General features: G+C 41.0%; 1 protein-coding gene across 1 annotated transcript in view; it reads right to left on the reverse strand.

The window, feature by feature from the left end:
• Positions 1–14,596, reverse strand: part of PTPN13 (protein tyrosine phosphatase non-receptor type 13) — a 112,393-nt gene that overhangs the window by 18,231 nt on the left and 79,566 nt on the right. The window contains exons 18-29 of the mRNA XM_041489254.1: positions 12,987–13,410; positions 12,725–12,822; positions 10,828–10,884; positions 9,415–9,507; positions 7,979–8,086; positions 7,172–7,303; positions 6,475–6,941; positions 4,981–5,109; positions 3,161–3,254; positions 2,305–2,390; positions 1,604–1,766; positions 58–272 (exon numbers count right to left, since the gene is read on the reverse strand). Coding sequence (XP_041345188.1) covers positions 58–272; positions 1,604–1,766; positions 2,305–2,390; positions 3,161–3,254; positions 4,981–5,109; positions 6,475–6,941; positions 7,172–7,303; positions 7,979–8,086; positions 9,415–9,507; positions 10,828–10,884; positions 12,725–12,822; positions 12,987–13,410 — 2,066 coding nt within the window. The remainder of the gene's footprint in view (positions 1–57; positions 273–1,603; positions 1,767–2,304; positions 2,391–3,160; positions 3,255–4,980; positions 5,110–6,474; positions 6,942–7,171; positions 7,304–7,978; positions 8,087–9,414; positions 9,508–10,827; positions 10,885–12,724; positions 12,823–12,986; positions 13,411–14,596) is intronic.

A 14,596-nucleotide genomic window follows, 5' to 3' on the forward strand; every position in this document is an offset into this window, starting at 1 on the left:
TCAGATGCTCACTTGCAGGACTACCACAGTATCAGTTTCACTACTATGGGTACAAACCTGCTGGGACAAACCCTTCAGCGATGCCCCGTTCACTTTCAGGATGACGTCCCCGATCTCGATCTGCCCACTCTCTGCAGCTGGCTGCCCAGGGAAGAGCTTCTTCACCCTCACAATCGTTGATCCCAGCTGCTCTGGGGTCAGGTTATCCTCACGGCAGAAACTGAACCCGAGGCCTGAGCTGTTCTTCAGGAGTTTTACCTCAAATGTGTTCTCTGTAAAAGAAACATTAACTTATTATTTCCTATAGCACATGGCCATGGAAAGAGTGTCTGCTGCTCTTATTCCAGATGTGACAATGTGCACTTTCCCCCTCACATGGCTCTTTCACTGAATTGAATGGAAGGGTTACCCAAAAGATCCCTCCAGGTTAAAGAGGACAAAAAGCTGATCATGACTTCTCAGTCAGCTTGCTTGGCCTGACAACATCAATATGCAGGAAGGCAGAGTGTCTCCAAAGGACATTCCCTAGGAAGTCTGTTAAGGAACTTTTCAAAGCACAGAATTGTGGCCACATTTCTCTTCACAGAGAAAAGCAAGGCACAACTTCCCAAGGATATTTTCTGGGAATCGCAGTGAGGAACCTCAGAGAAAGAAAAAACAATTCTTATCTCATTTGCTGTGCCTGTGTTTGTGCCAAAGTAGAATGCAATATGGAGATTGTTTACCCAAAGTGATGATGTTTTGTTTCCTTGGCCTATCAGGGCCAAGTGTGTGTGTGTGTGTGTCGGGGCTGTCAGCTGAGAGACACGAGATGAGTGCAGTGGAGTGCAGTTGTGTGCAGAGCTGAGTGCTTGGTAAATTCAGTTTATATGTAATGTAATATAGTGTAATAGAATACAGAATTATGTAGTATAATAAACTAATTAATTAGCCTTCTGATATCAATGGAGTTCTCCTCATCATTCCTCTCCTTCAGGGGCAAAAATATCAACAATACAGAGTGACACAACCTTTCCAGCCACTGATCAGGCATTAGTGAGAGCAGGAACTGGAGCTCCTGGCAGACAGGACAGTGCCCACACAAGAAGACCCAAAGGTATCTGCAGGGGTTCTGGCATCTGGGTAGGCTTCCCTTCACTTGCACAAGCCATGAGCAAGAGAGGCTGAATTATGTCAGCCTCCAGTCAGGGGCACAAATCCTTCTCTCTTCATCTAGGTCTTGATGTCTTCTTTCTTTTAAGACAGGAGCTGCAGGACCCACAGAAGTACTTATTTATATATAAATATCTAAATTCCCCTTGGCACCCCTTAGCAGCACCAGATACAGCAGCACTCCCTTAACTTCAGCCTTGGCATCCAAGGCTGGTGAAACTGGGAAAGAACGTGAAGCAGTGTGAGAAAAAACCAGTTAACAGCAGTTAAACAAAGTAACCAAGATGTGAAAGGAAGTCCTAAAAAGAAACACAACAGCACAAAAAGAAAGAGAGTGCAAGGGCTTGGTATAGATTCTTACCCACTCCATTCCCATCCTAAGAATTGAAGAAAATGTTATGAAATTACAAGATGCTTTGACAGTTAAGACAATTGCTCTGTGGGACCTGACCTGCAGTGACAAAGCTGTAATCTTTGGCATTTGAAGAGTCTGTCACTGGCTTCTCTTGTGGCTCACACTGCCCCACCTGATTTGGGAGGGTGCACTGTGGTGTCACTGGAGCATGAGCCTTGGCCCCTGAAAGCTGACCTTTTTCCAACAGCAGGTGCACCACCTAAAGAGATGAAACATTCTCCAGTTAATTGGAAACAGAGATAGCACAGTCTAGAGTATGTGTTTTCTTCTAGCTTCTCAGGGTCCAAACTTCTACAGCAGCAAGTGTTATAGACACTTCCCTCCCCATATATATCTTCCAATGCTTCCTTGTTTTTTAAGGGCTGTTAAATTATAACCTCCAAAATACAGTAATGGACTTGCAAGACACTTGCCAATAGAGTAAGAAAGGGTTTTCTTACTATAAAGTTGTGAGGGTGTTAAGAGGTGTCAAAGACAGTGTCACTTGCACATTTGTACAGGGAATTCAGTTAAAAACATTTTATAAAGTGAACACAAATAGTAGTTCTCAGCAGTTCTGAATGTGTACACTCACTGGCTATTTTCAGGTGTGCCAGGAAGCCAAGGAGTCCTAGAAAGCAAATCTAAAGTAACCACGACAACACTGGGGAGAATTCCAGTCTTCAGGTTCCTTCACCTCTTTTCACTGATAGAGAACTGGTTTACCACAGACAGGAGTAGAACCAGCAGCCACTCACCTGGCCTGTGTTTCTCAGTGTTTCAACAGCTTGCTTATGGGTAGCTCCTTCCAAACTAATCCCATTGACAGAGAGCACGCGGTCACCTGCGTTAATAATTTAAGAAAAAGTAGGCAGAGCATCACCTATAAAATATCTATGATGCACAGAAACTTTCAAGTGTGAGCTAACAAGGACAGTTATTTAAGGAAATTGTCCCTCCCTTCCATGCTCTGAGTCAGTAAGAGAACTTTGCAAATAAACTATATGGTTCAAATCAAAGGTGCTTTCCAATCTAATGATTCTGGGGGATAATCCCATGTCAAAACCAGTGTTAACCATCAGAGTGACAGCCTGCCAGAAAGCTCAGACTCTTTATTCAAAACAAATCTTAGACCACAGTGGGAATGCTCACTTCAGTGAAGAATGTGGCCTGGCTTACTAACAAGAAGAGCCATAACAATTACAGCATTTTCTGTATTGAGTTGCCAGGCGTGCCAAGCAAGAAGGCCACAAATAACACAAAGCCCTCTCTCTCCGTGCCTGGAACAGAGAAGCATTCTCCATTAACATAGGCTGCTTTAGAGAACAAAAATCCCACAAGCTATCTCGTATTTTTCCCCTCCACAGCCTCAGCATTGCTGGTTCTGCAGTTGTTCTACATTAGTTTTTTTAATCTTCATCTGCAGAATTAGCTGTCAAGGCAATATTTAAAATGACAACTGCAACAGCTCTTCTTCCCAGTGAAAAAGGTGCAAGGACAGGAGGCAAACAGAGTGCTAGTTTCTAGGTCACAGGATATTTTCAAGTCCCCCATAGACAGTCCTCTGCCCTTTTTTCACATTAGGAGTCCCCACTGAAAGAATGGAAATCCTACCTTTTTCTATTCTGCCATCTGCTTCAGCTGCTCCCTTGGGAATAATTGCTTTCACATAAATACCACCATGCCTTATGCTAGTATTTACACCACCCTAAACAGAGAACAAAAATAGGATTGTTAGTCTTTTAGCAGTTAGAATACTTAGTAATTAAACACAGTGTCACACAAGGAAAACTGTTCTTAGGAAGCATTTGGGCTACTGGCATGTAGAAAAAACAGAGAAACTATCAAAACCAAAATATTACATCAAGCATGTTCTGTGCAGTCATGCAATTTGCTATGAATGAAGTTGGGGTGGGAAGATTGTAAAACCACAATGCATTGCAATGCAAATGAACAAAACACAAACAAATGTCCTTCAGCAGAAACATGTCTGCATTTTGTGGGACTTTCATGCTTGCATGCACACCAAAGCTCAGAGATGTGCAAGAGCACAGCATGCCAAAGCAGGAGATGCACAACCATGCAGTGTCCTACTCCAACACAACTTCTCTGATGTAACAGGAGATTAAGGAGCGCTGCTTTCTCTCAGCTCAGACAAGTTTGAAGGTCTAAGCTGCTCAAACTGAATTGACATTGTTTTTGGAGGGCCTTGGCCTTTCTGCTGATTGCAGAAGGGGTAGGACTAGATGGTCTTTAATTGTCCCTTCCATCCTAAATCACTGTGTGATTCTGGCTCACTGTGCTCCACAGACTTGGAGGGAAGAGGAGGACCAACAGCGTGGTAATGTTCACTCTCAAAACACCCAGATAACCCACAGGTAACTGCACACCTCTCCTCATCACCACTGCACAGCAAAATAATGAAAGGGCAGAATGGATACTGGAAAAGCAAAGGGCAGTGAAGACACCACCTGGTCACCCCTCAAGGGAAATCTCTGCATTGGCTGGCTCTTCTAACATCTCTGCAAAGCCAGTGCATGCACACAGCAGGTCTGTGCTACTCAGTAACCAACTCCTGCTCAAGCACTGTTCCTCCAACTCTCTCAAGCAATGGAACTTGACTTTGAATAGACTACGATGAAAATAACAGAGTTTCCTTCTGTTTTTCTTCAATCCTAGCCATATATATGGAAACAGCACTAGGCTTGCAAATCATTCCTCCACCGAAAATAGCTGAATATTAAAATACATTAAAATGTATGTTTTAATACAGGAACGGACAGCAAAATGTACGTAATTATTCTGTTCTTCCCTGAAGTGCCACTCTGCAGTATGACAGGCCCTAAACATAAAACTACCTTCAAAATATTATAGCCTGAAGAGAAATCAGTCTTAAAAAATATGGTTTTGCCTCATATCACAAGAAAGCAGTGTCAGCCAGGTCTCATTTGGGTTTATGTAGTTTTTTGCTTTCTGCCTTTTCTCCAGCAGAGGGAGAAGACTGAACATGGTCAATGTGACTGAGCGTGCACAGATACCCTTAAATAACACTACTGCTTCCACTGCCTGTAGTGCCAGTCTGGGAGGGTCTCCCTTCCTTCCTTGCGAATTTGCCACAAGATTAGGTAGCAAGGGACAAAGACCATCTTGCCTTTTGTACTCACAAAGCAGCATCTGTGGTAAGAGTCTATTTTAGGACTTTGGGGCTCCACCATAAAACAAAAAACAAGAATTACTTAAAGGGCAAATGACAAGAAAATTAATACATATTAATAGGATTACTTTTCAGCTTTGGTAAGATTAACCACACATAAATAAATCTATAAATTTAAGTGATTCCAGAAAATATTTTGCTTCCTTGTAATGTACAATTTAATGGGTTGCTGGGAGTAGAGAAAAAAGAGAAAACATCTAAAAACCTTGTCAAACAGTACCGTGACACTTATTCCCAAGCCGTTATCTTTTTTTGCTAGTCCAACCTCAAAGATATCTCCAGGTTTAAGAAGCGTTGTAGAAACCCTTTTAGAATTCACTTTGTTTGCTGAACTTGATGAGGAAGAATCCTTTATTTACAAAAAAAAAAAAAAAATAAAAAGAGAGAGAGAGAGAGAAAAAAGAAACAAACAAAACAAAAAGAGACAATTATTTGCCTTTTGCCTTTGGAACAGATGCTTACAGCTAAGACCCTAAAGGGTGGGGTTTTGAGTCACACACAGCCAGGAGTCCACCTGGCAAAGTACCAATTAGTACGACTCAAGGCTCATTGCTTCAACTCTTCCACTGCTGCCATTGAACAGGTTTAGCACAGAAATATGCTTGGCCTATAGCAGCCAAGTCTTTACTGTCCAGTGAGCTGGTTACAGAACACTGAAACTGCAGCACTTCAGCAGCATAGCAGCCTAGAGTCTGTTGGATTAATTAGCAGGAGCTGCTACAATTTAATTGAATAACTTCCATCAGATGAACAGAGGAATCACTGCAAGTTGGAAACAAATTTGAAGTACTTGTGAAGGTGCCCTTTTGGAAAGGTGAAGCAGCAAGCTCTGTCTGCTCAAGAGCATGACTCACTGCTGAATTTTAATGCACAAGAGCAGTTTTTCAAGGATTAGATCAATCCCAGAAGACAATGACTTCTGCTGCTACCCGCTCCAGATGTATCACTCCTACTCCTTGAGGAAAAACTTAATTTATCTGCCAAGTGAATAAACTTACCTCTAGGGGTGGTCACTAGGTTATGAACATATTGGACAAACACACAGAATTGAAAGGAGGTTTCCTACAGCCTCAGGAAGTGCACTGTAGGTTCATCCCAAAGCACAATCTGCCTCTAGTAAAACACATCTTGTGACATTGGAAAGCTGGAAAGTTGTTTCAAGTTACAGAAGTGATTTTCTCCATTTATTTTGAACAAAATCACCATGCTATTAAAAATCAGCTATATGGGATTTACATTCTCTGAACTTGGGAGAAGCAGAGAAAAGAATGATCAAAACAATTCTTATCTCATTTGCTATGCTTGCGCTGTGTTAAAGTAGAATGCAATATGGAGATTTTTTATCCAGAGTGATGGTGTTTTGTTTCCTTGGCCTATCAGGGCCAAGTGTGTGTGTGTGTCAGGACTGTCAGCTGACAGTCACAAGAAGTTGTACAGTTGAGTGCTTGTGCAAATTCAGTTTATATGTAATGTAATATAGATGTAATATAATATAGAATAATATAGGATAATAAAGTAATTAACTTTCTAATATTTATAGAGCTAGATGCATCCTTTCTCTTCCTCGTCGGGGACTGCTTTGATTATAATACAGCTACTAGCATCAGCTGCAGGCTGGGCCAGGCTGCTCTCCCCTCCCATCCTGGCACCCAGAGACAGCCTCTCAACACCACCATCACACTGATGGGAAATACTCATATGAAATCCACTATGCCTTTTTAGCTGGCTGCTGCTCCTGACTGCCGGAGTAAGTTGCTTCATCCATGTCGGAATCCCCTCGGTCAGAATATTCCACAGGCTCCACTACCCCAGGCCTTTTATTTTTCGCTCGAGTGCTGTCCGATGAGGATCTTCTCTTCTCGATGGCTTTCGAGGCCCCAGCCTGGGACTCGCTGTAATGCTGAGCATCCTGCTGGGCTCTGCCACTGGCACGTTTGCCCAGGAAGCCAGCTGGCTGGCCCTGCGACAGGCTGGCGCTCTCGGTCCTGGAATCCTGGGAGCTCACGCTTCCATCCCGCTTGCCTCCTGACAATCCGGAGCGGCTCCCCGAAACAGGCCTCTGGTGGCCACGGCACTGGCTGTGCTCTTCGGAAGAGGACTCTGCCTCGTTGTCCTGTACTGAGGAGGGCCTCCTCAAGTAACCCCTGGCTCCATTACTGATATGAGCAGTGTTAGACGATGCTGCAAAGCAGGAGACAAGACAGCCATCAGCAGCTGGCAACAGCTTATCTGCAGCACGACAGCCTTTTCTCAGCTTACAACCCAGGAAGGTTTCACCCGCCTGGAAATTCCACAGGAAGCTCTCCGCTCACACTGTACCCCCTCCAGTAGTTACCCTCACACTCCTCCTCTTCATCCCGTCTCTGAACACCATCCCAAGCTGGTTCACAGGGGAGACTGCAGATCCCTACCTTTGGACAGCTTGTCCTTGGGCTGGGAGATGACCAGTGTCACGTCCTCAGGAGCATTCTCCAGGATTTCCAAAGCTGCGTGCTGGCTGACGCCTTCCAAACTCGTGCTGTTTATGGATATGAGGCGGTGCCCTGCACAGAAGGGTCTGTTCAGACACAGTCTAACACACTTTTACCCATCAGTGACAGCATGGAGTACAGGTCTGACAACCTCTACACAAGGCACGGATTAAAAATTACTAAACTTCAAGTGATGTTGGAATAGGGAACTCTAATCATGAAAAAAGTCAAACCCCAAACCACACCACAAAAACTGGTTATATTTCCTCTTTTTAAACCTACCAAATCTTTACATATTCTGATTTCTACCTTCTCTTTTGTTGTAAAAGAAAAAAGAAAAAGCAGAAATCAGAAGTTAAATGAGCAATACGTAGCTCCGTTCAAGACACAGGCTAAGATGAGAAGGAAAAAAAATACATTTTTCTCCTTCCCCCCACTACAGTTACGGTTATAGTATATGGTTCCATTTAATTTTTAAAAAAATTGAAGTAGGGATATTGAGTTTTAAAAACTTTAAATGACAATTCAACTGCAAGACAGACAATGGAAAATAAAGTCCTTATCTTTATATATAATTTCAATTTTCTGCTACTTCAAGCTTTATTATTTTTACATTTATTTGTAAGATTGTTGTTTTTGTATAGTCTAAGAAAGAAGCATCACTAGTATTCAGAAATTGTCTGGAACGTAACTGAAGGTCACCATGGTAAGGAACCAGAGCCATAGATGGAATTTTATGCTATTCACCTGGTTTTAGAGTCCCTTCCAAATCAGCTGGCCCTCCGGGAATAACTGAATGAATAAAAATTCCCAGATCAAGTTTCCCTGTCTTCTCTCCACCGACTATTTGAAAGCCTACAAAGAAAAGGCCCAAAGAAGGCAAAAATATCAGTGAACACCGTGTCACCTAACACAAGTCCATCTTTTAGAACAAACAAAAACTTAGTCATTCTAATAAATGTAAAGTAAAAAAACCCCAGACACCTAAAACTTAAATCTGCATGGAAACAGACAGCAAAGCTTTTTGATTAAGCTTTATTGTATATTCTTGTTTTAAGCAACTGATTGAGACTTTGTCTGTTCAGAACACTCCAGCAAAGGCTACAGAAGAAAACTCTGGCAAGAGAAACAGACAAACAGGTGACATGAAATATACATTTGCTGAGCAGAAAAAATTTGTTTTCTACCACATAAAATGTTCTGGTTTTCTCCATTGTCTGATGTTTCACAGAGAAGTTTGACCCTGGTCTTAAAATCCGAGTTTTCAATGTCCCTGTTTTATTTTGAGGCTTCTAACTTACTTCTGTTCATTCTACCATGTAAACCTGGGACAAATGTTCCGGAGGGAAAAAAAAGAAAAAGTAGAAGATATCAGGTCTTCTGTATTCTAGCTTAAACAACAAACTAGCATAAATTGCTTGGGAAAGAAAGAGGAGAAATAGTACATTTCTTTGATTTTTTTTTTCCTTTTTGCTCAACTTGTACATTACTGTGCAGTGTAAACACTGAGTATTACTGTCTTGTAGGCTTTTTTCCCTCTCCAATTTACACCACAATCTGATTTTGAATGACAGAACAATGTCCTTAAGGACACTTTAGAGAGTCTTCCTAAAGCACAACACTGGTATCAAATTTTTCATTACTCATACAGGGAAAAATTATGTGGATTTATGAAAAAATCTCAGTGGCAGAGAAAGGAATGTAATGCTAATATCTCATCTCCCAGGCTCCTTAAACATCAAATCAGTGTTCCATCTGATATTACAGGAATAAGGAAAACACTCCACAATTAGCACATAATGCTTTTATTGTGTCTTTAAAAAAAAAAAAAAAAAAAAAAAGAAGAAAACAGCATTCATTTAAAGCATTTGTCACAGCGCTCAAAGCTGTGAGGTTCAACAGAGACAAAATGCAACACTGAGCATGGAGATCAACTTAAAAGGTCAGCTTCTAGGATGACTAGTTCACAATATTAATATTATCCTACATTTATAATATGGAAAAACTGAAAAACAGACTTGCTTAACATCACAGAAAGTGCATTTTAAATGCCTTCAAAATTCAGCTATTGCCTGCACTGCTTTGCTCAGTTCTACAATAAATGCTTAAATACAGACCAGAAAACTTTATTTTGCTTCTGGCTTCTATAAATACATGTCAACAGCAATTTTAAAGCCACTTACCTAAGCCAAACTTTTCATCCTTTTTCAAGTTCACCAAAGTGATCTCTCTCTCTGGTGTGGCAACTCTGTTTTGTGTTGTTTGAAGAGAGTCAACTGTAAAGCCAACATTTCATGATCAGACATCATCTCAACACTTCCATTCAGGTTTACTTTAAAGTTCTTTTCCATTAAAAAATATTACTTCTCTGATAACTTGAAAAGCTGTTTTGATCTAGTGGGTCCAACTTTCACCTTTTAAGTTATAGCCAAAGACAGAAAAAAACCCCCACAACCCTTCTAACCCGCTTCCATCTTCAGCAGTTAAAAATCTTTTACTCCTCCTAAGAAGAGAAGCTAGCACAGTCTCATGGAAGGACAACATAATTGACTCCTAGAATCTTCAGCTTCATTAGTCTCAAGTCAGGAAAATATCTAGATCTGTGTTTATGTGCTCTGCTCATAGGTAGGGAGAATGCAAACACATTGGTGAAGTAGAAATGCAGGGTCATTATATGGAATTACTCAAAGGTTACTCAATGAGTTCTCTTAATGGTGTCTCTTCATTAAAAAGCAACCAAAATTAGAAACATTTACTAAAACTTCTCTTGCTTCAATTTATTTCCTCATTTGCAACTCCACAAGCTGCTGATTCCACCTCTTCTAAAATTTGAGCATCCTCACAATACAACTCTGACTCCTGAGATTTCCCATTAGGCTGAAGTAGACCCAGGCATTTAAGAGACCCAAGGAGAATAATTTGTGAAGAAAAAAACTCCCACTAACAAACACCAACCAAAAAACCCCACCCCACTAGCAAACAAAACAAAATACAAACAAATAAACAAGCCCAATCTCCTGAAACTTCAGGAAACACCAACATACTGCAAGTCTGAACTCATGGTCTTGCTTCCTAGACAAGATATTCATTTGGTCCAGGAGTGCCTGGGATACTTTTGCCCTAAGTGGAAGAGGCAATCCACAGCTGCAGAAACTTAATGAGCTCCACACACTGGTACTACCACAGAACAACTGATGCAGTAGAGTGCAGCAGACTGTACATCACCCAGAAAAGGAGTTTTTTCTCCTTCAAAACCACATCAAGTCTAAAGAGTGAAGGAACTAAAAAGAAAACACAGAAGCAGTAACCTCCTAAGTAAGGGAAATGAGCTTTCAAGAGCATGATTCTGGCAGGTAAGAGCACCCTTCAAGTTCCAAACTAAACAGACACCATTCATATTTCAAAAATATTACACACAGGTGTCTAAACCTCCCCCAAGAAGCACTCCAAAATAAATACTAGGAAAGAAATACTAGGCAAAAGTCCTATCTTTATAACTGGCAGAGGCACTTAAGAATACCAAAGGCACAGGACAGGTGGAACAGTGAAGCATTTGCAAATGACAAACTGACTGAATTAATAACTTATCAACTTACCACTCTCTTTTAATGCTGCTGATGATAGATGATTTTCTGAAGTATTCATGCTAACACCTGTGACATGCATGGAAGTATTAGACACTGTTATCAATTTTTTTTTTTTAATACAAAAGCTACCAAGAATTACTTCAGTCTTTACACAGTTCACGAGCTCATTCACAATATCAAGCTACTTCTTTTAAAAATGAATAAACATAAATCTAGCTTGTATTAGCAAATCCAAATTACTCATATGCTCTAGCTGTAGTTTAAGGTTCAGATGGATGGTAGCTCATGCAAAGGCAATGAATTAAAGGAAGGACAGAGGTTTGGCCTTTATGACCTTGGTTAACTTCAGATAAAAGTAATGGATCTTGAGCAATGAAGTCAAAGACTAAATTGTCTAACAGTAATGGATATTGAATATGCTGAACCTTATAAACCAATACAACAGGTCTCTTGTAATATTTTGTAAAGGAACTAATAAGCTGCTGCAGTAACAAGCAATTTGAACTACTTCTATGTAAGTTCATTTGCATATAGAATCATATTTTCTTTGAAATTATCTCAGGCAAGCAAATGTGGCTCTACTTTCAAGAGGATAAAATAATAAATGTACCAATATATGAAAGTACATGAGGGAAGATAATGCTTAAGAAAGCAGCCCTGGCCTTCTCCAAACCTATGAACCCAAAAGTTTCATCTGATGTGTTTCACCATGCAAAGAACCTTGTCCCTCAGCACAGGCAGTGTGATTCAGCAGGACTTTGACATGTGCCTAAGACCCTCACCAGAACTGCTGCCCAGAAGATTATAGGCAAGCACATGATCATGTTAAACACAAAACTAAAGGCACAGAGTAAATGGCTGCAATCAGTCACTACAGAACCTGCACACCTCATCTCACTCCTCAGCATTTATGCTCTCAGCACTGAAAATGCATAATTCCCAAGTCAGTCCTGGCTCCAAGTGCACTGGAGGCAGATGTGGGATGTCACATGCTGCTTTGTTTACCTTTTTTCAGTTTGTTTATAATGACCCCATCCCCAGAAACTTAACCATCTTCCACTTTTTCTGATGTCCTCTAACTACAGGAAAGCCAACCAGCAGCTAAGGCTGCAAATAGTTCAGTTGTTGTAGTTTCTATTGTTATAATAGGGAACCTTCTAGAACCAGAAACTGGTAACACACAGATACCAAACATTCATGTTTAATAACCCAGTGTTAGTTTAAGTCTATTTAGCTGCTCCAAATGGCTTTTGTTTTTTTTTTTTTTTGTTTTTTTTTTTCTGTGAACTCTCTCTTTTAGTTAATTGTAAGACTACTTGTGCGCACTCCAATCCTTGCCAAGAAAATGGAGTAAGTGCATCTGGCTTACCTCACTAGAAAAGTGTTTTTGTAAAACACCCAGTATACTGCAAAAAAAATTTAACTAATTTATTACATCTGAAAAAACCCCCCAAAAACAGAAGAAAAAACTCCGAAGTGTGGAGCTACTACTCAGAGGCACTGGCCAATACCCAGCTGATGCCAAACAGTCATTTCCAAAAACCACTCCCTACATCCTTTCCACAGAAAACGCAAAAAAAAATTCAGCCTTCACAAACAGACTGTGAAGACTAGCAAATTATTAGAAGATCCATACAACCAAATTGCACCCTGAAGTGATAAACTTAAAGCTTATTTTCTGCTACAGCTTTTACTTTACACCCTGTGCACAGAATGGTGCTGACCAAAGGAGGATTTTTTTGGATTCACTGCAATAATGGCCTGGATTGCTTTAACATGTGATACTCTGCTCCCACTTTCAAATCAGAATATTACCATCAGTTAATAAATATACCAAAGCATTACACCCAAAGCAATGTTAGAAGTTTGTTAGTAAATACAGTAATATTATTTTTTGCATGCTGACCTACAACATAGGCTTGACCGGTATCTTCAATGGATGATGAGTCTGATTCATTTTTCTTTCTTTCAGGGCTTCTACTTAAACCTGCATGAGATTTTGAACTTAAAGGGGAGAAGGAGAGAAGGGGAACCAGACAGAGGGAAGAGGAAGTTGGGAGAGGGAAGGATCAATGTAATAAAATGGCATGAATAATAAATCAAAACTGATGCAAAATGTACATTGACTGTACACAAAGATACTGCAGGGTGGTCAGAGAGACTCTTACTTGTTCAGTTTTAATGCTCCCGTTGCTGATCCACTATCAAATTTTGGCATTTGCTGAAAGACCCTTCCCATTATATCTTCTATTTTTTGGGGGGAAGAGTCCAAAGCAGTGATAACATTTTTCCTCGGGGGGTAAACAGAGATGTGACTCTGACTCAGATCATGAAACGACTTGCTCATAACTCTGGGTCTTTCCTCCCATGGACTTTTCTCATTCTTGTCCCTAGCAGAGCCAGCAAGTGGCTGGAAGAGCGAGAGCTCAGAGCAGGACAGTCTCTTCAGGATCTCTGCTTGAACAGACAGGGGTCGGACAGCGAGTCTGTTCAGAGTGCTGCTGGCCAGGCTGCCAGTGCTGATGGCTCGGCCCATGTTGAAGCCTTTGACAGAGTCTGCATGAAGGTTCAAGCTCCTAAATGAAGCTCTTTCTGTGGAAATTAAAAAAACAACAAACCAACAAAACCCAAACAATTAAAGTTATTCAGTAGAGCTAGTGTGACCACCTTGTGTAAAGCATGCTTTTCAAACAACCAGCTCACAAAAAATGCATTTTCTCGAGATGCTTAGCAGAGATATACAAACATCCACCATGGGGTTTGCTCAGGAAGCAGTTTGGAGTTCATGACACTACACTAACCTGAAGTCCAAAACCACTGAATATTTATCCTCTTATTAGCATGAAGATTCATATTCCCTGTCAGGCTGCTGTGCCTTTTACAAAGACACATCATCTCCTTCTGCAAAACCAATAATATCCTCAAGCCAAGTGACCTGGAAGACTACACTTCCTTTAATCTGCTCATAAAATTCTTTTCCAGGATTTGAACAAATAGGGCTCCCCCATCTTCACACTATCAGATGCTACCAAATTTCCATCCATCCATTGCTCTGTTTTCTTTGCATGACCCCCTCCACATTTACAATAATGCTGCAAGGCCATGAGGGCTTGGAGGCATCTCTGCCCAGCTACAGAGCACCAGTGCACTCAGGGTCACTTAAGGACCTCCCCTGCCACAAACATCCTAGCACGAAACAGAAAGTGTTGACTGGGGTTTGCCAGACTTTTTGACTCATTAGCAAGGATTCCCTTAAGCAGTGAGAAACAGGTCTTGGTCTGTAATTAAATTACTGTCAGCTGAGTTGTGGGAACTGTCTGGGTGGATGTTCTTAGCTGAAAGCAAATTCATGATAATACATCTTAGCCTAAACTCCTCTTAATTCAGAGCAAAGCTGAGCAGGGCTCCTTTCTATTACCCTAACTGCCTCCTAAGACTAGCAGGCTGTGGCTTGGCTCTCACACAGGAACTTGGTAAGTTGTGATAACTTGTTAGCTGGTTAGAGACTTTAAAGGAAATCAGGCCACCTGGACCCTTCATAAACTTCACTGATGTCATGGAGTCAGTTCACAGGGAAGTCTCAGGAAAAGCAGTCCTCGACTGCCATATATATTTCTGATTTAGAGTTAACCAGTGGGGGGTTTTTAAACCTATATACATGGGGGAAACAACCTGCTTTAGGAAGCTGCACTGTTAAGTCAAAGGGAAAATTCCACTTTTTGGTACACATCACCCATTAGATTTAATGGTAAATACTGTGGCATTTAGAAAAGAGTGT

Source organism: Pyrgilauda ruficollis, unplaced genomic scaffold (assembly GCF_017590135.1).
Source record: "Pyrgilauda ruficollis isolate IOZ18807 unplaced genomic scaffold, ASM1759013v1 scaffold91, whole genome shotgun sequence".
In the NCBI taxonomy this organism is placed as follows: domain Eukaryota; kingdom Metazoa; phylum Chordata; class Aves; order Passeriformes; family Passeridae; genus Pyrgilauda; species Pyrgilauda ruficollis.